Source organism: Pollachius pollachius, assembly GCF_949987615.1.
Source record: "Pollachius pollachius genome assembly, chromosome: 11".
Classification (NCBI taxonomy): Eukaryota; Metazoa; Chordata; class Actinopteri; order Gadiformes; family Gadidae; genus Pollachius; species Pollachius pollachius.
Genome location: NC_136944.1, coordinates 521,832 through 549,501, shown reverse-complemented (window position 1 = coordinate 549,501; position 27,670 = coordinate 521,832). Strand labels below are relative to the sequence as shown.

Genomic DNA, 27,670 nt, shown 5'->3' with positions numbered 1-27,670 from the left:
TCGGCGAGGCTCCGGGCCCCCCACCGGGGGGCCATAGGGGCTGGAGTCAGGTCTATAGCAGGGCCGGTGGTAGCCAGGGGCAAGGGTGGCCTCAGCCCACCAAAATGTGTTACCTGGTACACACACACACACACACACACACACACACACACACACACACACACACACACACAATGCATTGACCAGTGACGTCACTATGCTGTTTTATTCGGATATTATTTAATAGCCCAATATATTATTTTTGGTTCAAAATAAATAAATATAAATAGATACAAATATATATATATATATATGTTGTGTGTATAGATATTGTGTGTATCTGTGGTGTGTGCGTGCATATGGTGTATTGGTGTATGTCTGTATGGTGTGTGTCTGTATGGTGTGTGTGTGTGTGTGTGTGTGTGTGTGTGTGTGTGTGTGTGTGTTAACGTGTGTGGTGGTGTGCGATGACTCCAGTTTAACCAGTTAAAGAGTCTCTCTGGTCTCTTTGATGAAGGCTTCCTTCCCACTCCTCAAAGGGCCGTTCAGGATGCTGCCAAGTTACGGTTGCTATGGAGACGGTATCTGGTAGACAGGGTCGTGGGAAGTGGGGGTGCTTAGGGTGCTGCAGCCCCCCCCCTGGCGGCCCCTGGCTGTAACTGCAAGTGAGAAAGCTTTCTGAACAAATCAACTTTTTTTTTTTTTGTATAATTTTATCATACATGATTTTTCATTAAATTATTGACATCCACCCTTTTTATGATATTTATCATATTATCATTTCATTTTATTTAGAACATTGTCTGTGTAGGCTGACGTAGGCTATGACGCACAACGCAGAACAATGCTATGCGCGGCGGGAAAATTCAAAAAGTCAAGCTTGTTACAAGAGCAACATGTCGCAGAAAAGATGTATATCAGATTTTTTTGGCCCGAAGAAAGCAAAACTTCATCAATACACCAGCCGGTCATCCGATTCCCTGTCAGCAGCCCGCTGTCTCCCCAGCGCCCCTGAGGAAGAGAGTTCATGTTCACAGACGCTATTGCTGCAAGACGGCGCTGGCAACAATGGTGCTATTGCTCGCCCGCGCCCTCCGGTCGAGCCTAACATCGACTGCGCCGTCCACAATGACGCTAACCCCCCTCCGGTCGATCCTAATATCTTGGCTTTGGCTAACGTGCAACTGCCGGCAGTCACAACAACTAGTTATTCTGTTGGTGAAGAGCCCTGCCAGCCAAAGGAGTTTCACTTCCCAGTCAGGCGATCGGCAAGTGAGAACTTTAGCCGGTCATTTAAGGTTGGTTGGTTTGGCCAGTGGACGTGGCTACACTACGTGAGGGAAACCGACACGCGTTATGCTTCGTGTGCTGCTCTGCAATAGAGAAAAAGCTTGTCAGGGCAGACGGGATGATTAATGCTGGCAACTTCATTAAAGGAGGGTTTGGCAAAAGGCAGGTGAAAAGTTTCGGAAGCATGAAAAATGTTGTTTCCATACAGAAGCCATAAGCAAGCTGGCGGCATTGAAAAAGACCCCGATTAATGCGCTTATGTCACAAGCAGTAGGTAAGGAGCATATGACTGCGCTGACTGTTTTGGACAGACTGGTTGGCAAAAAAAGACCAATGACGGACGGTGTGAAATTCAGCACAGTATCAGCCGAGTTGACTCTAATTTCCACATTGTTTACTTGCTAACGTTTGTGAATAACAGTGGCTAATTGGCAGAGTTAGTCTTTACACACCAGTAATGGATGTTGCGCAGCATTTATTATGACGTCATTTTATAGACCCTCTCTCAGCACTCCCCCTCGGACTGACTTCCCGCGTCCCTGCTCCCAGAGCTTGCAGAGAGCAGATGTTCTCGTGTGGAAACATCGCCCTCTGCTGTCCACATTTGCTCACTACACACACAGGGACTTAAGATCACACGTGACTTCCTTTTCACCAACTTGACATCAAACAGTAGTAACACACACACACACACACACACGCACACACACACACACACACACAGTAAGGTGAATTGAATGAAGACTTTCTTCGTTTTGAAGTATGAATCTAAATCAGTCACATCAGACTCATGCCTTTAATTAAAATGAGGGAGGTAATTTAAGATCGAATACAGAGCTGGAATAGACTATCACTGTTACCAAGGTGACCAGAGGGCGCCAAACCTGCGTTGAGTTTTACTAATTAGCTCACCTGCCGCAGCTCACGCGGCAAGTGGTTTTCTTAATTCGTTAATTGGTTGCATCTGGTGCGTTTCACTTAAAAGGGAACCGGACAGTACGTTGGTGTCCTCCACTGTTTGGCAGTGTAGCGTCTCCCAAACGCGGTATGTTGTTGTGTTCCCAGAAACCAGAATGTGTGTGTAATGTTCTGTTGAGCTTTGTTGTGACTTATTTGTCATCTCTTCCTGTTTCACAGGTTAAACACTTTTTGAAGTAAAGAGGAGCATCTCATCTGGACCTGATGTGAGTAGAAATGTGTAGCAAAGCACAACTGCGTTGTTGTATGTTGAATATAAATCACTGATAATGTGTGAAGGAAATCGGGGATTGTGGTGGTTTAACTCTCATTTCAAATTTAAATAATGATTCTACCTGAAAGTAACATTTTAGAGACTATACATTCAAACTTGTTAAAGTAAGAGGAAAATCACTCTTGACTAATGACAGTCAAATAATTTGTATAACTTATATTAAAAAGATGGATTATTTAATTATCTTAATCATTATTTAAATGTTGGATTATCCCAAAAGCCCTGACTTTATACTGTCATTAATTTATCTGATTTAATGGAGATGGTAGATGTTGAACTGTGGGACAGTGGCCAAGTTTGGGGACAATAATGAGTAAACTGTTCGTTCCTTCAAAGGTCTATCATGGATATTTACCTGCAGTTCTGTGAGTATCCCAACTTAAACATGAAGATGGACTGCGAACTGTAAGTCATTAGTTTCTTATTACTCTTGGGCACATTGGTTTTTTTGGCATCCTGGTGAGTTAACCCTTTAGCTGAAGGTTGATCTGAGGAGTAAGGATGTTTATTTGGATCATGGGTTACTTAGGCGTTTGGTTTGTGTTGGTTGTAATGGTTTGTTAAAATGGTTACAGGTACTAAGTTATTGTTGTAAGCCAAGGTAATGGTTTGGGTTCTGATGTCTTCAGTCTTCTTTCCAGCTGCTCTCCTGAGCTCTGCATCTTCATCACATGAGTGTTGGTTTACTGATGAGGGTGTGGTCTGAGTGAGCAGAGGTGCATACTGGGATACAGAGCTGTCTGAAGTCTACAGGTCTGTAGACACGCCCCCTCAGGGGAAACCGAGTGTTTGAGAAACTGTCGTGGCGTCAGTTCCATGAACTAGAATGTTTAAGATGGTGACAGGGATTCAGAAGGAGAAACACCAGGTGGAGATGAGGGGGCTCCTCATCTCAACGACTAAAACACAACTTCCGTCTGACACAGAGAACCATGGAACATATTCAACAGTCCCCTCCAGGCATTGTGACTCCTCAGGAACAGTTTCATTTCCAAGAAGGTCTTATTCGGGGCCATTCCAAGAAGGATCCTGCTCCTCAAGAGCCACCCCCCTCCACTGGGTAGTATTCTGAACAGAATACCTCCTTCTTGTCCTCAGGCTGACTGAAGCTGCACCGTTTGCATCTGTGAAGGCCCCTCATTCAGGAAACCACTGGACTACAAAGACATGACTTCAGAGACGTTGAATCAACCTGGGACACATTTTGGAGACACCAAGCATAATCCATCACCAATGTGGGACGCCACTGAAGAATGTCGTACATTATTTACGTCTCTGGAGACAATGATTGTTCTGTTCTGGGTGTCCTGGCAGGAGAGCTGGGGTGGATGATGGAATGTTATTCGGCATGAGGTTTTTACCCTGCATGAGTGTTTGGCCTTTTATGGCTCAGTGTGTGGGTTTGACATGATTGTGTGTGTGTCTGTCTGTCTGTCTGTCTGTCTGTCTGTCTGTCTGTCTGTCTGTCTGTCTGTCCCACACCTGGCATGCGGTTCTATGTGTGTGTCCTGGGTTCTACTTGTGTGTCTCCTGCTTGCTTTGACAGTGATGTTCTTACGGGGGTCTATGTGGTTGGCTTGGGATATTGGAATGGTCAACTAAATCATACCTGATGGACGGCCACACGTTTGCTTGAGGCCTCCATTAGACATGAAGAGCCCGGAGCGACGCTCCGGAGCGATATCCAACACACTGGGCAGGAAGGAGAGGATCCAAATCAAGTGTAAAAGGATGTGAGCGGCGTGTTCAGATCAGTGACTTCAAACTAGGACTACACCAATCAGGATCAATGGAGGATGGACACCTAAAGGCGTTCCACAAGGAGAGTCTGAAGTTGGAAAGGGACCTCAATGGATATTCAAGATGACCTTCAGACCTGTAGTGAGACGGCTCTTCCTACCTGGCTGGATTGATGGAGAGCCCGGTGGATCTTGTCTGGCTCTCAGTTGAACGTCTTCTCAGGGTGAACTGTATTTGTTTCATACAGGACAAGCTGAACGATTGGTTCCCTTAAATCAGAACCAATCTGGGAACTCCAAGTAGTGCACTCTTCAAGCTGAAGTTGTACTCTTCAGCTGAGGAGGTAAGGAAACCTTCACTGGGGCTTCACGGTGTATAGAAGAGAACGTTTCAAAGTGTTCCATGGTACTCTGATGAAGACCGTTGTTGTGTTTCACTGGCTGAGAGGAAGAACCCTCATATCTTTCTCTTGGCCTTTCTCCTCTGAGAATCCTGGTGCCATCTTGAAGGATATTCCAGCTCATGTAACTGATGTCACGACAGATTCTCAAACACTTGGTTTCTCCTGAGGGGCGTGTCTATAGAACTGAAGACTTCAGACAGCACTGTATCCCAGCATGCATCTCTGCTCACTCAGACCACACCCTCATGTGTAGGATGAAAAACTCTAGCGATGTAGAGTTTTATAAGTAACAAGGTAGCAGACAAAGGTTATTAGAACACAATGGCATGTCAATCTGTAAATCTTTAAACTGTGAAGATGGTTGGATAGTTCAGGAATTGGGCTTCATTTTATTATGGGCAGTCCTTTCGCTCAAATGCCCACTTCTCACTGGACCTGTACATGTGTTTGCTGGATGGCATGATATGCTGTTGGTGATGAGGCGGTCAGGGTGACGTTGCAGGGCTATGGTCGGCTCTCTGAGCTCAACGTTTAGATTTACTCTGTATGGTTTGTACCCTGAATAATCTAGATAATTGTTCTGTTAATTGTAAAATGTAGACACAGTTTTGTATTGAATGATTCCTTTTGTTTTTAGGCAAGGATTTGAGGTTTAAAGTTGTTGTGGGTAATACATGGTAGCTCTTCGTATGGTTTTGAGTGATATAACTTGTACACACTGGGTGCATAATAATGTAAAGGTACACTGAATAGTAGTAATGACCAACAGCAACAAACAGATCACATCAAGGTAAGTCTGTTGGCTGTATTTTAATGAAGACCATCGCTGGACTTCAGGATCATCCTCCGTTCAGCTCAAGGTGAGGCGCTGGTTCTGTTTTTTTCTTTGGTTGGTTCCGGCCGGAATGTTCGGATTCCAGTCGGGCGGTTTGAGCTTCCCGCCGTGGAAGGTTCTGAGTGCGGTCACTTGATTTACTCTCAATGGTTAGCATAGAACGTTGTAGTCTTGACAACCATAAGAAGCCACCTGGCAGTTAGTTGGACGTGAGTCACCTGAGGGAAGCTGGTGGAACGTTCTGGATTGTATTTGCTTAACCTCGAGCAGTTGCCAATGGAAACTATTTTTCCGTCGGTTTTCCATTAGGAATTGTTACCCCTTATCTTAAACAACTTAAGTTTGATATTAAATACATACTGACGCGTACATCGTACAATATGTTAATTTCCGACGTTGCGCCGTACTTTTAACCACGTTGACGGGACTCTCGCTGCGTACAAAACAGCGTTCTACTTGCGGGCCCATTTCTCACCATCAGTGAAGGCTAAAAATCATTTCAAGGTGGAAGACAATTTGGCATTTCTTCAACGGAACCCAGCACCTGAATATGGCGAGTATATTTGATTTTAATATCGATACTGCTTACTGTTTGTTACTTCAGCTTTTGTACGTTCTAAATATCTGGTGTCATTAATTGCCACAGAAGTTAAACCCTACCCAATGGAATGACGTTAAACAATGACGTTGGCACTGAGTTACCAACCGGATAATATCAAAGCTAACATAACGGCCGTCTTTCCCACATGTTACAGTAGAAGAAACTCTAGAACTGTACAAGGTAAAAAAGGTAACATGTAGTTTGTCCCAAGGTGTCTGCCTCCTCACCCAGAGCCAGACCTCCACCTCCTCACCCAGAGCCAGACCTCCACCTCCTCACCGAGAGCCAGACCTCCACCTCCTCACCCAGAGCCAGACCTCCACCTCCTCACCCAGAGCCAGACCTCCACCTCCTCACCCAGAGCCAGACCTCCACCTCCTCACCCAGAGCCAGACCTCCACCTCCTCACCCAGAGCCAGACCTCCACCTCCTGTCAGAAGTCCTCCAGAACAGGTCAGTGCTCTGGTGTGTGAGTAGAGTCTTCTCAGGTCAGTTTTAATGCATGTGCTGAACCCCTTCTTTAAACTTGTGGACTGCTCTGTCTTCATTACCAAAACGGGATGCTCATGTCTGGTCTCTCCAGTCTTTTCTAGCCTTGAGTTATAAAATAATAGTTAAATTAATTGTGTAACTCGGTTTCGTAAGAGTCAAATGAGTTTATTGTTGGGCAAATGCTGATATGAAGCTGCTGCTGTAGCTGAGAGGATGGGGACCGGGGGCTTGTGGTGCCAGGATGGATAGTTTAGGTCTGGTTTTGATCATCTTATGACTTTAAATCTGTGCCAAGCTTTGATTTGAGATAATTCATACCGGGGTTATGTAGGAGTCATATGAGCCATTATTGTTAATAGTGCTGCTACGACCGTAGTGGATGTATTGCTGAACGCGTCAATCTTCAGACGTTGTCTAATTTAAGTGTTTAAATATGTTTAAATTCATCTTCCATTCCATGTGATTTACTGCTGAGACCAACTTGGTTTGTAACCAGAGCAGGAATCCATGGCTGAAGGAGCTGATGGAGGAGCCGTGCTGAAGGCCCTCCCTGGTGGAGGAGCTGATGGAGGCCATGATGGAGGCTGGTGGAGGAGCTGATGATGTCTGTCGTGGGGTAGATGGAGCCTTACTCTGAAGTGATCATCACGCTCACTGCCACTTCTCGTAGAATACTGCTACCACAAACTACCGGTGTTTGTTAATATACCAGACAACTACATCTGTTTTACCACACGTTGAAGCAAGACTTCTGCTGTTTGTTCCAGACCAGGACTCTGTCTGAGGAGAGCTGGTGGAGGAGCTGAGACGCTGGAGGACGACTAGGAATCAACCAACAAGGATTCCTCGTAAGTTTGTATTTACTTAACATGGTTGACCTAAAGGGCAAAATACTGCTGTTACTTTGACATGTGTTAACACACTACTGCTGCGTTTCCTTACTAGAACGTGTTTCTGGAGCGGAGGCAAGCTGGTAGGGGAGGCGTGAATCTGGAGGATGACCATCACTCCACCAACAAGGATCCTTATCAGTTTGCATAAAGTTAACAGAGTGAACTTGTTGTAACGCACGATTAGTTTGTCCAGTACAAGTTAAGGTATACTACTGTGGTTGGTTACCAGACAAACTACAGCTGCTAATTTGTTACGCGCCATTAGAGCCCAACTACTCCTGTGTTTGGTACCTTACATTAGAGCCAAACTACTACTATGTTTGTTACCTTAGATTAGAGCCCAACTTCTCCTGTGTTTGACCTTACATTAGAGCCCAATTACTACTGTTTGTTACCTTACAGTAGAGACAAATTACCACTGTGTTTGTTACCTTACATTAGAGACAAATTACGTTTGTAACCAGACCAGGAATCTGGATTACTGATGGAGAAGCCATACATCTGGAAGGCAAATCCTGAGGACGACCAGGACTCTACCATCAAGGATTCCTCGTAAGTTTGCATTACCTGGACCCAGTGGACTGGATAAGGGGTTGGGGGGTTCAACTCCCAGACCAATGGTGCCGGGTTCAAGTCCTCAGAATAGAGTGATGCGTCCTTGAGCAAGGCGCCCTAAAGCCTGCCTGCTCCTTAATGATGGCTCTTTGGTTCAGATATTGTTGCATCTTTTTAATATTGAACCTAATCCATGTCCTTGTTTGGTCCGGGCAGACATACCTGAGCTGAACCCCACCTGATCCTGTTTGGTCGGGGGCAGACTCACCTGAGCTGAACCCCACATGATCCTGACATCCTGCTGATCCCGTCTCCTCAGTTCATCTGAGCCTCGTCCTCCAGAAGACCTGCTGAGCTCAGCGGTCTGAGGCTGATGGATCAATGACCTCCACTGGGAGTGATCTCCTTGACCCCACATGTACCCGTGTGCTTCCACACGCCTTTCCCTCACGTCTGTCACTAACCTCACTACTTCACTACTCTCTACTCCTTTCCCTTCTTCTTCCTTCTCCGTGGATCGATCCTTTACTCTGAAGGAGTGTCTTCTTGAACCTTTACACTGAAGGAGCGTCTTCCTGCCCTCAGAGGGTTCAGCGTTAGGGTTGAGAGTCAGGGTTTAGAGTCAGGGACAGAGCTGATCAGGGAGGAATGTTTTTACACAAACCTCTTCAGTTGCTTTCTGAATGGTGGGGACATTTTGAAATGATTAATTTGAAAATGTTTTCCTCTGCTTTCCTTTACAAAAGTATGTATTAAACTTCTCAAGTGTTTTTGTTTATACTGTATATTAAAATCCTACATTGACTTCTGCATGTTTGGTGCAGTTCATTAATTGTCCTTTTAACTTGGTTAATGTCAAGCTAAACTCCTGCAATACATTTAATATACATGATGAATGTTATTCAGCAATGTTCACATAATCCATTTTGTAAAAATATAAAACATCCATATTTCTACCAAATTCAAGCCTATTCATGTATTTAACAATGTACATACTCCCCCCGCAGGCCATTCTCTGCTACTACAACACATTCAAACTGCCTACCCGGTCTCACATCGATGTACAGTGTTGGGGAGTAACGGAATACATGTACCGGCGTTACGTATTCAGAATACCAATTATAGCTAACTGTATTCGTTACCAGGCCCGCCGACAGGGGGGGACAAAGGGGTACGTTGTCCAGGGCCCTGGACTGGCCCTGGAATGGGGGGGGCCCATAACTGGACCCCCATGAAGTTGGGATTAATTATTGTATGTATACTTCAAAATGTGTTGATTTAGAGAAGAAAAGTGCTTTATTTGCATTCAATTAATGACTCCTAGATTGTTTGCCTTCATTGCCCTTGAAAAAACGGCCAATAACCCCCTATCACCCCTATGCCAAAATGGTTTGGTCTTTGGAGAAGAAAAAAGACGACATCATTCCATTAGTGGTCAGTGCGCGAGTTGATTCAACATGCACAAGTCAGGAGCCCTGAAAAAAAAAGAAAGGCGAAAAAGAGGGGAAGAAGCCGAAAGCCTGAGGGGATCTCTTTATAAATATTTCAGAAAAGACTCAGGTGATGCTGCAGGTACCAGTAAAGGCAGCTGTGCAGCACAGCCAGGTAAGACACGGCCAACTTTTTCCAGCCCCGTCGTCAAGTAACACAGGCACAGGCGGCGTGTCAAACATATTAGCGCAGCACCACATGAGCAAGTCACACGGACATCAATATCAGACAGACAGGGGGCATTGAATAATTTGATAACCACAAAGGCTTTATTACACTGTGTTTCATACGCCTATATCTAATTGAATCTTATAATATGCACATTACCCCGCAAATAGGCCCATGTCCAAATCAAATGTTTCAGGCAGGCACGCGCTGCGCACTCCAATCAGGCTGAATTGATTTGAGAATCATTCCCAGTCAGCTGAATTACAGCCAGTGTAATGCGGCTCATGGTTTAAAATAAGCCAGTGGCATGGCAACATGTGAAATTGCCATTTAGATAGAGTTGGATGTAACGAATGGGTTATAAACGTGACGTTTTGGGGTAGCCTGTAACTTAGTTTCTGATTGCCGTTAACTTGAAACTCGCCAGATGAATGGGCTCCGCCTTGTTCCCCAAACATTCTCTGGAAGTTCAGCGGACATAAACGCAGGTCTGGCGATAAATAAAAGTACCCTTGACATGATTCCCCTTGGTCAAGTGAAAAATGGTCGATGAAATGTGCAGTTAATGAGCTCTAAGTGAATACAATAGCGTGAGTTTTATTGTGGTATGATTCTGAAAGCCATAACTTCACTCAGTCCATATCCATAGCCTATCCAATTAAAGTTGCAAATAATCCTTTTGGTTTATCCGTAATGAATGGGCTTTTCATCCCGACGTCATGTGTTTGGGAGCTGCACAAGGGAATTCTGTGGTTGTGTTTCGGCGTTTGACAATTTTGGGAACAAAAAAAAAAACCTTAGACTTTTAAACTTTTGTAGTCTTTGGGATAGAGTTAGCCAAGTTGATCAGTCTATTCTTTTCTGTGTTAAATCGTCAAATTAAGGGGTTTTCAATATGTTCTTTTTTAAATGGTTCATTTTGACCCCTGTTAATTTAGATAAAACCCTTTTTATCGAAATATGTTCACCTTTATAGGAGAGGCTAGAGAGGATGAGAGAGAAGAAGAACAGGCTACCAAACAGGATGAGAGAGAGGATGAACAGGCTACCAAAGAGGATGAGAGAGAGGAAGAACAGGCTACCAGTGAGATAGAGGAAGAACAGGCTACCAGTGAGAGAGAAGGGGAGGAGAGTGAAGGGAGAGAGAGAGAAAGACACAGTGATTCAGGAGGAGTGGATCCATCCCCCAGAGTAGAGGAAGAGTCAGAGGTTACCAGTGAGAGACAAAGTCACAGCGAAGGAGGAGGGGCTCATTCCCCTGATTACCATGACCCTGCATTATGGCCAGCAAAAATGGAAGATGCTGACAGAGTAACCGTTGTGCGTGCAATGGCGAAAAGAATCCCATTTTCAGAGATGGCAAAAGAGTTGCCAGCAGATGCAGAAGGCAGGGCATTTCCCCACTATTTAACATATTCTTCCTCTCACAATGGACGGGAAAAAAACGATAGGGACTGGATTCTCTATAGCAGGACGAAGAAAGCCTTATTTTGCCTTCCATGTTTACTTTTCTCTCATGAAGTAGAGAAAAGGTCAACAAGTGCACTAAATTCTACAAATGGGATGCAGATTTCCAAAGTCAAATACAAAGAATTATATGAAAGATTCCCAGAACATGAAAGAAATGTGGCACACAAACATTGCTATTGGAAATGGAAAAACCTGCAACATTCTGTCTTGCATTCAGCTGGAATTGATAGTGAACAACAGAAATTGCTGGACACAGAAATTGAAAAAAACAAAGCACTACTGAAGCGACTGCTGGATGTGACCCTGTACTTGGCCTTCAGAAATATGGCATTCAGGGGCAGCTCAAACAAAATTGATGAACCAGATAATGGTAATTTCATGGGCTTAATTGAGCTATTATCGAGGTATGACGCTGTCCTAAAGGATCATGTGGAAAACATCAGACAGCAGCGGCTACAAGGCAAAAGGCTGCAAGCACATTACCTCTCACCTGACAGCCAAAACGAGTTCATTGAACTTTGTGCACAACGTGTCCTGAAGGCTATTTTGAAGGAAAGGCAAGAGACCTCATTTTATTCAATTATGTGTGATGCAACCCCAGACATCTCTAATGTGGAGCAAAATGTATTGTTACTGAGGTATGTCAGTCAAACCTCCACTGAAAATGCATGGGAAATTAAGGAGCGTTTCCTTCAGTTCAAAGATTTTTCCAAAAAAACAGGAGAGGAAATAGCCAACATGATGGAGGAAGCACTTGACCAGCATGGAATAGAGCTAGCTGATTGTAGGGGTCAGTGCTATGACAATGGTGCAAACATGGCTGGAAAGGTGAAAGGGGTGCAAGCGCGCATACTAGATAAGAACCCCTTGGCCAGATTCTCCCCATGTGCATCTCACACCTTAAACTTCGTTGGTGTCCATGCTGCCAGAGCTTGCCCAGAAGTTGATCTTTTCTTTGGCTTTGTAAATTAGCTGTACAAACTGTTCAGTGGAAGTCCTCAACGGTGGGGAATCCTCAAAAAAGTTTTGGGATGTTGTCTTCACCTCTTATCAGACACGCGATGGAGTGCTCGGATTGAAGCTGTGCGCCCAGTGGCAAAACATTTGCCAAGCGTGATACAGGCACTTGACACACTCATTTCAACAGGAAACCTGAGCAATGACACAAAAGCTGAGGCACATGGGCTGAAAACCTACTTTCAATCCTTTAATGCTGTCTTGCTCCTCACATTTTGGACGAAGGTGCTACAATGTATCGAGGACAGGAACATTATAAGTCAGTCCTCAACAATCTCATTGGATGTCCAAGCAGCTAATATTAAAGAGTTGGAGGGGGAGATTGCATTATTGCGTTCCACTTGGAACAATTTTTTGAAAGAGGCAACTGCTGTTGCCACTGACATGGGCATCAGTGCCAAGATTGAAGTGAAGACTCGAAAGAGGAAACGCTTTTTTGATGAGCAACAGACAGAGACAGAGGTGCAAAGCCCAGAGGACCTCTTTCGGGACAAAGTGTTTAATGCTGCAATGGACAGTATAATCCCACTTAGAAACAAGATTTCAGTCCATGCATCAGATCTGCAGTGAGTTCTGTGTCCTCTGGAAGTTCAGGGAGATGCCGGAGGACAGCATCAAGGAAGCCTGCAAAAATCTCACTGAAAAGTACAAGAGTGACCTGACGGAGTCCATTCAAGACCAAATCCTGCACATCAAAAAAATATACAGTGCAACATTCAAAGAAAATCTTGGATCCCTGGATCTTTTGAATGCCATATACGAAATGGGGCTTCAGAGCATTTATGGGGACCTCTGCATTTTGCTCAGGATCTTCCTGTCCATGCCTGTGACTGTGGCTGGAGGTGAGCGAGCCTTCAGCAAATTGAAGCTAATAAAAAACTACTTGCGCTCAAAGATGTCACAGGAGAGGCTCAACGGGCTGGCAATTCTTTCCATAGAGCACAAGCTTGCAAAGAAGCTGGACTTCAATGACCTCATTGATGACTTTGCCACCACAAAAGTCCGGCGCATGGCATTTCGCACCTAAATAGTTGCACACAAAGTTAATGTTAAAATGTTCAAATAAATTGTTTGTTGAGTAATGAGTATTTTTTTGAATTTCCGTCATTTAAGGGTAGGGTAAGGACTGAGAAAGTAGAGGTGTGTGTGGTTTTTTTTTTGGGGGGGGGGGGGCCCATTGAGAGAATTTTGTCCCGGGCCCAGCCAAACCTGTCAGCTGCCCTGTTCGTTACAGTTACAATTTAAATAGTTGCTATTTAGAATACAGTTGCATTGTTGAAATCAATGGATTACATGACGATACTTCTGTTTCAGCAGTTTATTTGTGCTTTCACACCAACAGCATTTAGTGCGCACTAAAAGAGTTTGGTCTCTTGGTTCGGTGCGTTGGTGTGAATGCAACCACCTCACTTCGATGTAAACCAAATCAGCCTACCGAGACCTCCCTGAACGGCTGGTCTCGGTTCGGGTAGATGTGAAAGCGAACGCACCTCGGTCCGATCCAGTCCTCAAAAGTATATGCCTCTTTGGACGAAACAGGTAACTCCAAGACTAGCAGCAAATTATCGGACCGTCTGGGAATTTGGACAGACACCCACATAAAACGTATGCTGGAAAAAACACATAAAAATGCGGATGCATTTACCACATTCAGCACCAGGATGAGGGAGAAGGAGTTTGACTGGTCCACTACCGCCCCAGACCTTTTTGTCCAATGATTGAACGATCTTTTCTCTCTCTCTCTCTCTCTCTCTCTCTCTCTCTCTCTCTCTCTCTCTCTCTCTCTCTCTCTCTCTCTCTCTCTCTATTTTAAGGCGATTTTATAGGCAACACCTATGCACTTAGTTCAGTGAAAAAAATGTTACATAAAATAGCAAATATCTTTCGCATGAACATACCCTTATAGTCTTTGTTCCACTACAGCAAATTATATATAAAATAGTGCACTTTCAGGGAGACTTGGGCCTAACACATTCAGCCAGTTTGAACAGAAGAACACACCAGAATAGGCCTGTTTAGTAAGGATTTGATGCCGCATTCCTACCATTATACAATGCAATTCAATGTGGAAGTAATCCAAGTATTCAGAATACAAGACTCTACAAGAGATTACAAGATACAAGAGATTAAGTGATGATAAAGAATACGTTACATATTACATTTTTGGGCATGTATTTTGTATTCTGTAACTGGATACATTTTAAAAGTATCCTTCTCAACACTGTCAATGTACTATAGCTACGTTGGTTCAAACGGAAAATGTAGTTTGGTGTGAGACTGTTGTCCATACTGTCCAACAGAGGGAGCTGTCTTACACCTCAATTAATTGTACAGGAATGTGTGTGTGTCTTTACATTTTAAAATGTTCATGTGCTGGTCTAGTTTGTCTGCAAATAGCTCTGCCTCCAGCAACCGGATTGGTCAAAACGTATAAAGTGAAAGAAACAAAAGCCCAATTCACCTGATCTGAGATCAGCTGCCGTCAGATTTTGGATCATGAATGTATTGACCGAACGAGGTCTGAGCTAAATATGAACCACCTGGAACTTGGTGCGTTTCCTGGAGCTCAGAGGACGGCAGGACGCGTTTTTACCTGGTTGATAAGGCCCTGAACGCACAACCTAAACCCAGACATCCTAAACACAGACCCTGAACCCTGAACCCAGAACCCAGGGGCGTCACCATACTGTTTTATTCGGGGCTAAAGCCCCGGATTTTATTCAATTAGCCCTGAATATATTTTTTGGGTAAAATAAATTAAATAAAAGTAAAAATATTCACAAATATTTAGAAGTAGCCTAGTCTAGATAGTCCTTCTGGCAAGAGAATAAACAGTTTAAAAACATAACCTGTTCACCAACTCAAGTGAATTAACCTCTCCTATCCCCAGTCAGATCTGTGTGTGTGTGTGTAGGTGTGTGTGTGTGTATGTGGGTGTGAGCTTGGCTGACAATCCCTTTCTCCTCCATGTCGCGGTTCATGGACTTCAGAGAGTCAAGGCCAAAGTTCCTTTCCAACAATTCTTCTCAACCATGGCCGAGATATCCCCCACTATGAGTGTTAACTTGTTGTGGAAGTACCAGAGATATCAGATGCAGTCTTTATGATACATAATATCATCCGAGGTGCACATAGCTTTTGGCCTTGATATTAGATATAATATTATATGAATACCCATGTATAATATTATTATTATATTATATTATATAGATATAGAGCTCCAGGAGTCCGCAAACGGCAACAATCCCTTCTCCTCCATGCTGTGGTTCAGTCTGACAGCTCATTGGTCAATGGGCAGCAGCTCATTTGCATTAAAGCTACAGACACCAGAAAGGGACTTCTGAAGGGACTGAAACAGAGGGGAATACTAGTAGAATTCTTTTTTCCTGAAAGCTATTTCAGGCAAACAGCTTCAAAAACATGTTCTCTGGAAGTCAAATACTTTGTTTACTTGTGGGAAAACACCATAATATGTCTTGTTTAACATCAAGAAAACAGAGATATAATCTTTCTGCAGATCAAATAATAGAATGTATGAATCCTTATTCAGTTCCCCACCAGCTAGCGTGTAGAACCAAGATGGCCCAGGACTGATCTGACTGGTTTGGAAACAGTCTGCCTGGGTGACCTGATTGGCTGCGTGGGTCACATGGTGTGCTGAGTGTTGGCTGTGGAAAGCCCCAGTAGCTGTAGCCTGGGTTCCCGCCAGAGACCAGGAGCACCACAACACCAACTGTACAAACTGCCACAACACCGGCCTCCATCTTGTCTCCTGACGTCAAAAGAGTGTGCTAAAGTGAGATCATCATCGTGTTGTGTACTAAAGTGAGATCATCATTGTGTTGTGTACTAAGGTGAGATCATCGTTGTGTTGTGTACTAAGGTGAGATCATCGTTGTGTTGTGTACTTAAGTGGGGTTTTCATTTTGTTGTGTTCCCTAGGTGGAGCAGGGTGAAGAGACAACACCGTCACCAGCGTCATAACACTTAAACTGCCAATACAATGGCGTCCAGTGAAGTAAGACCTGTAATGGTGTCGAGAGATTCCAGAGGTACGAGAGCCTCACAGCCCACGGTGGCGTCCGTGTGTGTGTCTGTGTGTGTGTTCACTCTGAGTACTCTGAGTACTCTGTCCACTCTGAGTATTCTGTACTCAGAGTGGACAGAGCTCAGAGCTGTCCATGCTTCAATAAGCTGATTATTATTTATCACTGAGTGAGGTCATGGATCAGACGCCTATTCGGGGTTAGTCTGGGAGGAGTTTGAACTGGGAGGGGAACTGGTCCATCAGGAAGAAGACTAAGATACTGTAGTCCACTATTATCCATGATAGATCATAAACATGAATAACTTTGAATCAGTAGGTTGATCATTTTTAAGATTCCTGCTCTATAAGATGCAGCTATCAGGTTGAAGTTAAGAATTACTTCTTGTGCCTTCTTGCGGCCTTGGGTGACTTTAAAGGTACTTGGGACAGAATGAACTGTTGTTATATTTGCAGTCCGGTATTATGATTACATTATTCAGACAGGAATCTTGGTTAGTGGAGACATTTAAACGTCATCTTGTACTGGGTCTTGTACTCTGTTTGCCCGCATCACAGATCTGGTTGTGATGTCATACCACACGAGGAAGTCCATATATGGTCTTGCCCTCCTTGAGAATGAGAGGGTCTATGAATCTGCGTCTAGGGAAGACCACCCTGCCTCTTGTCCAAAGTTAACAGAGACAACAGCCCCCTGTGAGCGGAAAAACGCAGCTCATATAAAAGCAGAGTCTGGGAGGAGTATGAACTGGGAGGGGAAATGGTTGGACATCATATCCTTGATATGAGTCAGACGGTTTGTTGTGGCTCACTTCATCACAGCAGGAAGACGACTAAGGTACTGTTGTCCACTCTGATCCATGACAGATGATAAATATGAATAACTTTTAGTCTTATCAATAGGTTGATAGTTAGTTTCCTGTAAAACCACATGGTTAAAAACGCTAGTCAATGTATGGATGCATTGCTATTTTTCAAACTTACTATTGAATATTTTTGAAGATTCCTGCTCTGTAGAATGCTACGTGTTAGACTGTGGGCTTTGGGGATCGAACCCAGAAACTTTCAGCCTTGAGTCAAGCGTCAGGTTGAGGTTAATAATGACTGTTTCGTCAGATTCAGTATTGGTTCTTAATCAAAAGTCCTGTGGTACCTTTAAAGGTACTGAGGATAGAATGGACAGTTGTTAGTGTAGTGTGGTATTATTATTACATTATTTCAACAGGAAGATAGCCATCTTGGTTAGTGAAGGTGTTTAAACGTCATCTTGTACTGGGTGTTGTTCTCTGTGGGCCTGCATCATTCTGCAGTAGTGTAGGCCTACTCTATATTTGAGAGCATCACTCGTATGAGAGGGACATGACCTTCAAGTTGAATTAACACTGCCGCGACCGCCTCAACACAGAAGTCACAGGTGACCACTAGTTTGTGTTCTTCAGCTCAGCCAATCCCACTGACATCCTCTCACCAGCAGGTGGTGCTGCAGTGCACCTTTTCAAGGGTTTCAAAACGGACCTAGCAAAATGTTCCACTTTACTACCACTGAAGTTGAATGAATCACAGACTGCAGAAGAGTAGACCGTTTGTGACTTTTTTTCTTCTGTGTTTGTGTGTGTGTGAACTCTGAGTACTCTGTCCACTCTGAGTATTCTGTACTCAGAGTGGAGAGAGCTCAGAGCTCTCTGTCCATTCTTCATATTTTAAACAGTGATTACTATTCATCACTGAATGAGGTCATGGATCAGCTGCCTATAAGAGGTTAGTATGTGAGGAGTATGAACTGGGAGGGTAACTGGTCCAACTGGTTGGTTCACCATTTTCTTATTATGAGTTGGATGGTTTGGTGTGGCTCACTTTATCACTGTAGGAAGAAGACTAAGATACTGTAGTCCACTCTTATCTGTGATAGATCATACATATGAATAACTTTGAATCTTATCAGTAGGTTGAACATTTTTAAGATTCCTGCTCTGTAGAATGATACTTGTTAGACTGTGGGAATTGGGGATCGAACCCAGAACCTTCCAGCATGGAGTCAGGTGTCAGGTTGATGTTAATAATGACTTTTTCTTCTTGTGACTCCTTGTGTCCTTGCGTGACTTTAAAGGTACTTAGGACAGAATGTACAGCTGTTATATTTGTAGTGCGGTATTATGATAACATTATTTAGACAGTAAGAAGGCCATCTTGCTTTGTGAAGGTGTTTAAACGTCTTCTCTTACCGGGTCTTGTTCTCTGTGGGCCTGCCTCACAGATCTGGTTGTGATGTCATACCACATGAGGAAGTCCATGTATGGTCCTGCCTTCAGAGCGGTTTAACCCGCACAGGGAGCAGTTGGTATGATATCCGCACGGTGATCTTGATCTTATCAGACATTTTGTAGCCTTTTGAGACCTTCTGTGTTGAATGATGATACGTTATTAAAGAGTATATGAGAAACGTGTGGGAATGATAAGGTCTATGAATCTGTGTCTAGGAGAGACCCTGCCTCTTGTCCAAAGTTAACAGAGACAACGGCCCCCTGTGAGCGGAATACACAGCTCATATAAAAGCAGAGAGTAAACCAACGCCGAGTGGCAGTAGAAACAGTATGGAGTTGTGTTTGTGTCCAGGTCTCCAGTCTACTATGGATGAGGAGAGAGAGGAGGGGGGTCCTACCTCTAAGACCACTCTGTCTGGGGAACATGGCCGCCGGAGCAAAGCTAAGAGGTAAGAAGAGGATCTCTCTGTCTGTGACTGTTGTCCATCTCAGAGCTCAGCATTGATACATCATGACTCCATCATTAGTCTGAGTAAAAGCTGTGTGTGTGTGTGTGTGTGTGTGTGTGTGTATGTGTGTGTGTGTGTGTGTGTTGAAGCCCAGAGAAGCAGCACAGAGCAGACTCCTCCGGACCCAGCTGTGTCTCCATGAAGAGTGACCAGTCTATGCATCATCTGATTGGTTTTAAACTCAGAAATCAGTCAAATGGGAAGAGGTGAGGATTTATTACATATTTTACAGGTACAGCTTCCATCAAACATCCATAAATCCTGGTTCTTGTTTTTCTAGAAGAGTCCAGCAGGAGAGAGCAGACTCCCCTGGACCCAGCTGTGTGTCCATGAAGAGTGACCGCTCTATGGATATACCATATCGATTTAAAGATGGACGCCCCTCCAGAGAGGAGAGGTAGGGGGTTCAAACAGACGATGAAAACAGACCAGTTGGTTGTTATCAGACTCTACTGATACTGATATCTACAAGTCTGGGGAAATAGAATTGTGTGTGTGTGTGTGTGTGTGTGTGTGTGTGTGTGTGTGTGTGTGTGTGCGTGATCCCCCACAGACACCAGGAGAGGTCAAAGGTTACCAGTGCTCAGTCTCTACAGCAGCATCAAACAGAGCTGATCAAGGTGTGTAAATGTCCACCAAGACGTTTAACTTCAGCTCTCCGTGGACATTAGAAAGCATCTCTTGTCCAGCGGGACGTGGATCCAGGACAGATGCTTCTGATGTCTCAGTTAGTTCAGAGTAAAGTTCTCCTTGATGTTTGTTCTGTTCCAGAGGGCTGAGGAGAACGCACACGCTTTCCTAGACAAGGAGCTGAAGAAGCTCTGGAGGGATCTCTTCTCAGATTACCCACAATGCTCAGAGGGTCAGAGAGTGGAGGAGGAGGAGGTGCATGGTAAGAAGGAGGAGCAGAGGAGGCGCGCCATAGAGGGAGTGGTGGACATCACAAAGCTCTGCCTGATGGAGATGAACCAGGAGGAACTGGCCGACACACTGGGGGGCGGTAAGAGACTCTTATCTTGAAAACAGATAAGAAATACACAGTTTGATGAGCAGTAGGAGATTATTATTTGTTCTCTTCAGACTAAATTACATAGTGTGAGACTTATACATTTCATACTTCTATGTGGAGACAATCTTTCCTCTTTGAGTTTTTCCTCTTTCAATTTTTCCTTCTTTGTTAAATGGTTTGATCCAGTATGTGGGGTTGTTGTGGGGTATCAGGTTAAATGGTTTGATCCGGATATGTAGGGTAATGGTGGGGGTCTCAGGTTAAAGAATGTTAAACATCATCATTACCAGCACCAAATCCCCCGACCACATCACCCCCATTCTCGTCCAACTACACTGGCTCAGTGTCCAACACCGGATTGACCTTAAAACCCTTCTGCTCACCGACAAAGCCCTCCACAACGTGGCGCCCACTTATCTCCCCGACCTCCTCCAGGAGGACAGGCCCTGCCGCTCCCTTCGTCATCCTCAGCTGGTCTTCACCGTCCGGACCTCCCGCCTCATCACCGTGGGTTCTAGGGCTCTAAGCACCGTGGGTGCTAGGGCTCTAAGCACCGTGGGCGCTTGGGCTCTCAGCACCGTGGGTGCTAGGGCTCTCAGCTGAACTGAAAGAGACGCCCTGACAACATTGAAATCCCTCCTCAAAACACATGTGTTCCCACTGGCCTGCTCGCTGTAATGACCCCCTACCGTGGGTTCCCCTCATGTCCCTGTTGTGCTGCTGTTCTTACCCCCTCCTACCTGGGTCTCCTCACTGTTCTTACCCCCTCCTACCTGGGTCTCCTCACTGTTCTTACCCCCTCCTACCTGGGTCTCCTCACTGTTCTTACCCCCTCCTACCTAGGTCTCCTCACTGTTCTTACCCCCTCCTACCTGGGTCTCCTCACTGTTCTTACCCCCTCCTACCTGGGTCTCCTCACTGTTCTTACCCCCTCCTACCTGGGTCTCCTCACTGCTCTTCTTACCCCCTCCTACCTGGGTCTCCTCACTGTTCTTACCCCCTCCTACCTGGGTCTCCTCACTGCTGTTCTTACCCCCTCCTACCTGGGTCTCCTCACTGCTGTTCTTACCCCCTCCTACCTGGGTCTCCTCACTGTTCTTACCCCCTCCTACCTGGGTCTCCTCACTGTTCTTACCCCCTCCTACCTGGGTCTCCTCACTGCTGTTCTTACCCCCTCCTACCTGGTTCTCCTCATTACTCACATGTAATTATTATTGTTATTAATAATATTAAACATAAGCTGCAGATCAACAGCAGAATAACTCAGTGGAAGAGATGCAACACTATCTTGTCCTGTCAGCATTTCATTTTACACCATTTTACTATCATTGTTATTATCATTAGTCCGATCATATTGCTGTGGAAAAACCGAAAGGTCCTGAGCATTTTGAATCTGTAACATGCAGTCATTGTCACAACCAGCTTTTCTGACCAAGGTATGAAGCCACTAAATGTCATGAAATTGATAATTCTACAGGAAATATTGACATGTTCCCACTGATGCCACCATCTACTAACTGATGTCTACTGTTTTTTTCTCATTTAGGACCTGCTGCTGTCAAGTGCCAACATAAAATCAAGTCTCATTTGAAGGAGAAGTTCAGGTGTGGGTTTGAGGGAATCGCTAAAGCAGGTCAATCAACACCTCTGAATGAGTTCTACACAGAGATCTTCATCACAGAGAGAGGCAGTGGAGAGGTCAACAAGGAACATGAGGTCAGACTGATTGAAACCACTTCCAGGAAACCAGTCAAGGAGGAAACACCAATCAAATGTGAAGACATCTTTAAACCCTTACCTGGAAAAGATAAACCAATCAGGACAATAATGACAACTGGAGTGGCCGGTATTGGTAAAACCATCTTAACACACAAGTTCATTCTGGACTGGGCTGAAGAAAAAGCCAACCAGGACATACACTTCACATTTCTCCTCACTTTCAGAGAGCTGAATTTACTGAAAGGGAAAGAGTTTAGCTTGGTGGAACTTCTTCATCACCTCTTTATTGAGACCAAAGAAGCAGGAATCTGCAGATACGACGGGTTCCAAGTTGTGTTCATCTTGGATGGACTGGATGAGTGTCGACTTCCTCTGGACTTCCAGAACAACAAGATATGGAATGATGTCACAAAGTCCACCTCGGTGGACATGCTGCTGACAAACCTCATCAGGGGCCACCTGCTTCCCTCTGCTCGCATCTGGATAACCACACGCCCTGCGGCAGCCAATCAGATCCCTTCTCATTGTGTTGACATGGTGACAGAGGTCAGAGGGTTCACCGACCAACAGAAGGAGGAGTACTTCAGGAAGAGATTCAAAGATGAGACGCTGGCCAGGACAATCATCTCCCACGTCAAGAAATCACGAAGCCTCCACATCATGTGTCACATCCCAGGATTCTGTTGGATCACTGCTACAGTCCTGGAGGACTTCTTCAAAACATCCCTGATAGGAGAAGAGACGCCCAAGACCGTGACTCAGATGTACAGCCACTTCCTGAGGGTTCAGTCCATACAGGGGGACAGGAAGTATCGTTTGTTTGCTGAAACAGATGCACTCTGGACTTCACAGAGCAGGGAGATCATTGTTTCTCTGGGAAAACTGGCTTTTAACCAGCTGGAGAAAGGCAACCTGATTTTCTACGAGGCAGATATGGCAGAGTGTGACATCGATATCAGAGCAGCCTCAGTGTGCTCAGGAGTGTTCACCCAGATCTTTAAAGAGGAGTGTGGGCTGTACCAGGAGAAGGTGTTCTGCTTTGTCCATCTGAGCATCCAGGAGTTTCTGGCTGCCTTTTATGTCTTTCTGTCCTTCATCGATACTGGTGTCAATCTGCTCTCAGAAGAACCACCAACCTCCAGGGAAAATGAACTCCTCCTCTACCAGAGTGCTGTGGACAAGGCCTTACAGAGTGAGAACGGACACCTGGACTTGTTCCTCCGCTTCCTCCTGGGCCTCTCTCTGGAGACCAATCAGAATGTCCTACGAGGTCTGCTGGGAAAGACAGGAAGTAGATCACTGACCAACAAGGGAACAGTGTCTTACATCAAGGATAAGTTAGGTGGTAATCTCTCTCCAGAGAGAAGCATCAATCTGTTCCACTGTCTGAATGAGCTGAACGACCATTCTCTAGTGGAGGATATCCAACGGTCCCTGACATCAGGAAGTCTCTTCAAAACACATGTCTCTCCTGCTCAGTGGTCAGCTCTGGTCTTCATCTTACTGACATCAGAAGAGGAGCTGGACGTGTTTGACCTAAAGAAATACTCAGCTTCAGAGGAGGCTCTTCTGAGGCTGCTGCCAGTGATCAAAGCCTCCAAAAGATCTCTGTAGGTTCACTCATAATAATGTATGACAATACACAACACAATATACTTGATAGTAGAATGTATTATATAGAAGTTATAACTAACAAAACATATATGTAGGTTCATGTATAACTTGTATTACAATAAACCCACTAACCCACTTTTCTAATAAAGACGAAGACAATAACTTAATTATGTTAAAAGTAAAAGTAACACAGATTATTAAATGAACATTTAAGGATCAAATGCAGTTCAATTGATAAAACATATTTTATTAAAGCTTTTAACACGTTGTAGCAACCAATAACGGCCAATAAAGTAATAACTGCCAATAACGTAATAATTTAGATGTAATGAAGCCAATAACATAATAAATTGCCAATAGTGTGATAAAGTTGTTGAACCAATAATGTAATAACTTGTTACATTATTGGCTGGTTATTACGTTATTTGCCTTGTAAAAAAAAAACCTTGAAAATGTAATAACTGAGCCAATAATGTAATATATGAGTCATCACTTTATTTTATTTTCAATTTCTGGAGAGAAACAGTCACACTTAGCCTTGTTATTGCATATTGCATCACACGCTTAAATATCTGACCTTACAGTTACCCCTCCAACCTCATACCCCCCTCCAGAGGATGCCTTAAAGGAGCAAAGAGTGAATTTGGATTTATATGTAACTCTAAGGTTCCGCTATAGTAGAGCTTCGAAAAGCTCACGACTCCGTCAAATTGTCTGCGTGGTCACGGAGTTGGATGCACAGAGTTCTATAACGGAACCCTAATAGTTGCATATGAATCCAAATTCAAACTGTCAAGTGTGACAGTTTCTCTCCAGAAATTTAAAATAAAATAAAGTGATGCCTCATTTATTAGGTTATTGGCTCAGTTATTACATTTTCAAAGTATTTTTTTAATACAAGCAGCCAATAACGTAATAAGTTATAACATTATTGGCAAAAAGTTATTACGTTATTGGCTCAACAATTTTATTACATTGTTGGCAAGTTATTACGTTATTGACTTTATTACATTTAAACTATTAAGTTATTGGCTGTTATAACGTAACAGCCAATAACTGTTACGTTATAACAGCCAATACTTGCACTTGGTTCTATGAACATCTTTACTGTACCGACAGCGATATATTGTTTCACTTCTTATGACAAATGTACTTATTGTAACAAATGCAGTTATTGTAAGTCGCTTTGGATAAAAGCGTCTGCTAAATGCCCTAAATATAAATGTAAATAATGTTATTGGTTGATACACACGTCTTTCATTAAGTTTAAAGTAAAAGATATAGGTCATTTTAATCACACTTCCTAACATATGGTGTTTATTGTGTGTGCAGGCTGAATATCTGCCATCTGTCAGAGAGATGCTGTGAAGCTCTGGCCTCAGTTCTCAGCTCCAACTCCTCTAGTCTGAGAGAGCTGGACCTGAGTACCAATGATCTGCAGGATTCAGGAGTGAAGCTGCTCTCTGCTGGACTGGGGAGTCCACACTGTACACTGGAAACTCTCAGGTCAGTTTTCAGCCTCTTCAAACTGGGTCTTGGGGTTGTTTAATATGTAAGGGATGGTCAACGACTAGTTGGGCCGTTATCGAAAAGAACATACAAAACGGTATGCATGTTATATGTTATGTAAGTCTGGTCCGCTGATGTGAGGGTTAGGGGTTGACCTGTTAACTACTAGTATGTTATGTTTGTTAAATGTTATGTAACTCTGGCCAGCTGATGTGAGGGTTAGGGGTTGACCTGTTAACTACTAGTATCTTATGTTTGTTATATGTTATGTAACTCTGGTCAGCAGATGTGAGCTGAGGAGTTGTCATTAGCGTAGACATGGGGATGAGGCTTTGGCCGTGCTGTGATCTGAATATAATGTACAGCTCACCATAGAACATCCGTGGCCGTGGTAAAGTGAATCATATTGAACATTAAAGATGGACTTTATTAACTTCACATTAGTTTGGTGTAGTGCTGCTCATGTCCGATGCCTTTCTGTTGCTCTTTTGCCTGCTGACAAAACTCTCCCTGGTTCTACACAATGTTAGAACCTGTGAAGAAACGGTCTCGGCGTACCAAACACAGCAGACTTCTCCTGACTCTAACCAAACAATATCTCATTGAGTTGTAGCTATTGAGAAAGGAGCATTCGTTTAAGATCCTGTTTCACATCCAAGTGAAGGAAGTTCTGATGTCTGTGATGATCTCATCTCCCCACTTCCTCTTCCTGTTCTCCTTGTCCTCCAAATGGAATGAATACACTTTATAAATGTGGTTACTTTAGTATAAACTGCTCTCATTCAGAATAAATATAATAAAGTGTGTGTGTGTGTGTGTGTAGCTTGTCTTTCTGCCTGATCACACAGGAAGGCTGTGCTTCTCTGGCCTCAGCTCTGAGCTCCAACCCCTCCCATCTGAGAGAGCTGGACCTGAGCTACAATCACCCAGGAGTCTCTGGAGCTGCGCTGCTCTCTGCTGGACTGGAGGATCCACGCTGGAGACTGGACACTCTCAGGTATGGAGAGGACAGCTCACCACTCAGGGACAAAGTCTCCTACGAGGATTCAAGCCGCTGCTAGATGAAGTGGTTTGAAGAGGCAGCTGTCACTCATGTTGTGTAGAACGTGATGAGACGGCAAATTTTCAAAAAATTAAACTTTTTATGCTCCGACGCGTGACGCTTAGCTGCGATAGCCAATCAGAGTTGAGCTTGACCCGACGTCACTGGCAGAGAGACGGAGGACCCGAGCTAGCAGGTCATCGAACATGGCCCCAGGCAACCGAAAATACCGCTGGAACCGGCCGTCATCCAGGCGGAGTTCCTGGAGGAGGAGGTGAAAGTCACCCAGCTGTGAGCGCCTACGGAGGATGTCTTGCACCCAAACACGACGGCGTTTGGGTTTCCTACTCTCCTCGAACTCCCACAAAAAATACAACGCAGCGATGGTGCTGATCTCAGCCATGTTTGTGGAGCAAAAGAAAAGTAGCGGGGGAAAAATAAGTTTTGGATGGGCTCGTCTAGCTTCGTAGGCGAGTTAGGCGCATTGAACCATTTTTGTTGACACACATTGATGAAGCGGCAGGTTAGGCCTAATCCTACGCGCGTAACGCGTTCAGTGTGGCCGTACCTTTAGTTCTTGTGCTCGCAAGGTGTTTTCCTGGTCGCTCTGAGGTTTATTCCCCTCACAACACAATATACATAATATTGGAATAAAACGTATAATCATATACAAAACATTGCTTTAGATTAACAGATAACATGTGTTACAATACAATACATAATATGCATTACACTGCAACAAAAAGTAATATTAATATACTAAACGACTTTTCAAACGCTGCAAAACAACTATCTTATTGTTATACATTTTACACCCAATTTGAATAACCACAATTTCTTCATTATGTAATAAGTTAAAGATGTAAGTTATTTTAATCACAGTTCCGAACCTGTCCTCTTTATTTTGTGTGAAGGCTGAAGGGCTGTGATCTGTCAGAGAGATGCTGTGAAGCTCTGGCCTCAGTTCTCAGCTCCAACTCCTCTAGTCTGAGAGAGCTGGACCTGAGTACCAATGATCTGCAGGATTCAGGAGTGAAGCTGCTCTCTGCTGGACTGGGGAGTCCACACTGTACACTGGAAACTCTCAGGTCCGTTTTCAGCCTCTTCAAACTAGGTCTTGGGGTTGTTTAATATGTAAGGGATGGTCAACGACTAGTTGGACCATTATCAAAAAAGAACACACAAAACGGTATGCATGTTATATGTTATGTAAGTCTGGTCCGCTGATGTGAGGGTTAGGGGTTGACCTGTTAACTACTAGTATGTTATGTTTGTTATATGTTATGTAGCTCTGGCCAGCTGATGTGAGGGTTAGGGGTTGACCTGTTAACTACTATTATGTTATGTAGCTCTGGCCAGCTGATGTGAGGGTTAGGGGTTGACCTGTTAACTACTAGTATGTTATGTTTGTTTTATGTTATGTAGCTCTGGTCAGCAGATGTGAGCTGAGGAGTTGTCATTAGCGTAGACATGGGGATGAGGCTTTAGCCGTGCTGTGATCTGAATATAATGTACACCTCACCATAGAACATCACTGGCCGTGGTAAAGTGAATCATATTGAACATTAAAGATGGACTTTATTAACTTCACATTAGTTTGGTGTAGTGCTGCTCATGTCCGATGCATTTCTGTTGCTCTTTTGCCTGCTGACAAAACTCTCCCTGGTTTTACACAATGTTAGAACCTGTGAAGAAACGGTCTCAGCGTACCAAACACAGCGGACTTCTCCTGACTCCTAACAATCAGACCTGATCTCTGTTGACCAAACAATATCT

The 27,670-nt window shown here is 44.1% G+C and overlaps 1 protein-coding gene across 7 annotated transcripts in view; it reads left to right on the top strand.

Moving 5' to 3' along the window:
- Positions 1–15,898: 15,898 nt before the first annotated feature.
- Positions 15,899–27,670, top strand: part of LOC307082431 (NACHT, LRR and PYD domains-containing protein 3-like) — a 106,330-nt gene continuing 94,558 nt past the window's right edge. For 2 of the 7 annotated variants that reach the window (XM_079745990.1, XM_079745988.1), the window contains exons 1-3: positions 15,903–16,040; positions 16,129–16,238; positions 18,845–18,941. In XM_079745990.1, coding sequence (XP_079602116.1) covers positions 16,190–16,238; positions 18,845–18,941 — 146 coding nt within the window. In that variant the 5' untranslated portion in view covers positions 15,903–16,040; positions 16,129–16,189. Of the gene's footprint in view, positions 16,041–16,128; positions 16,239–16,656; positions 17,990–18,844; positions 18,942–19,090; positions 19,208–19,281; positions 19,399–19,554; positions 19,622–19,772; positions 20,002–21,556; positions 23,340–24,675; positions 24,850–25,675; positions 25,850–26,808; positions 26,983–27,670 lie in introns of those variants that run through there. The other 5 variants (XM_079745991.1, XM_079745992.1, XM_079745994.1 and 2 more) reach the window with 5 other exon arrangements.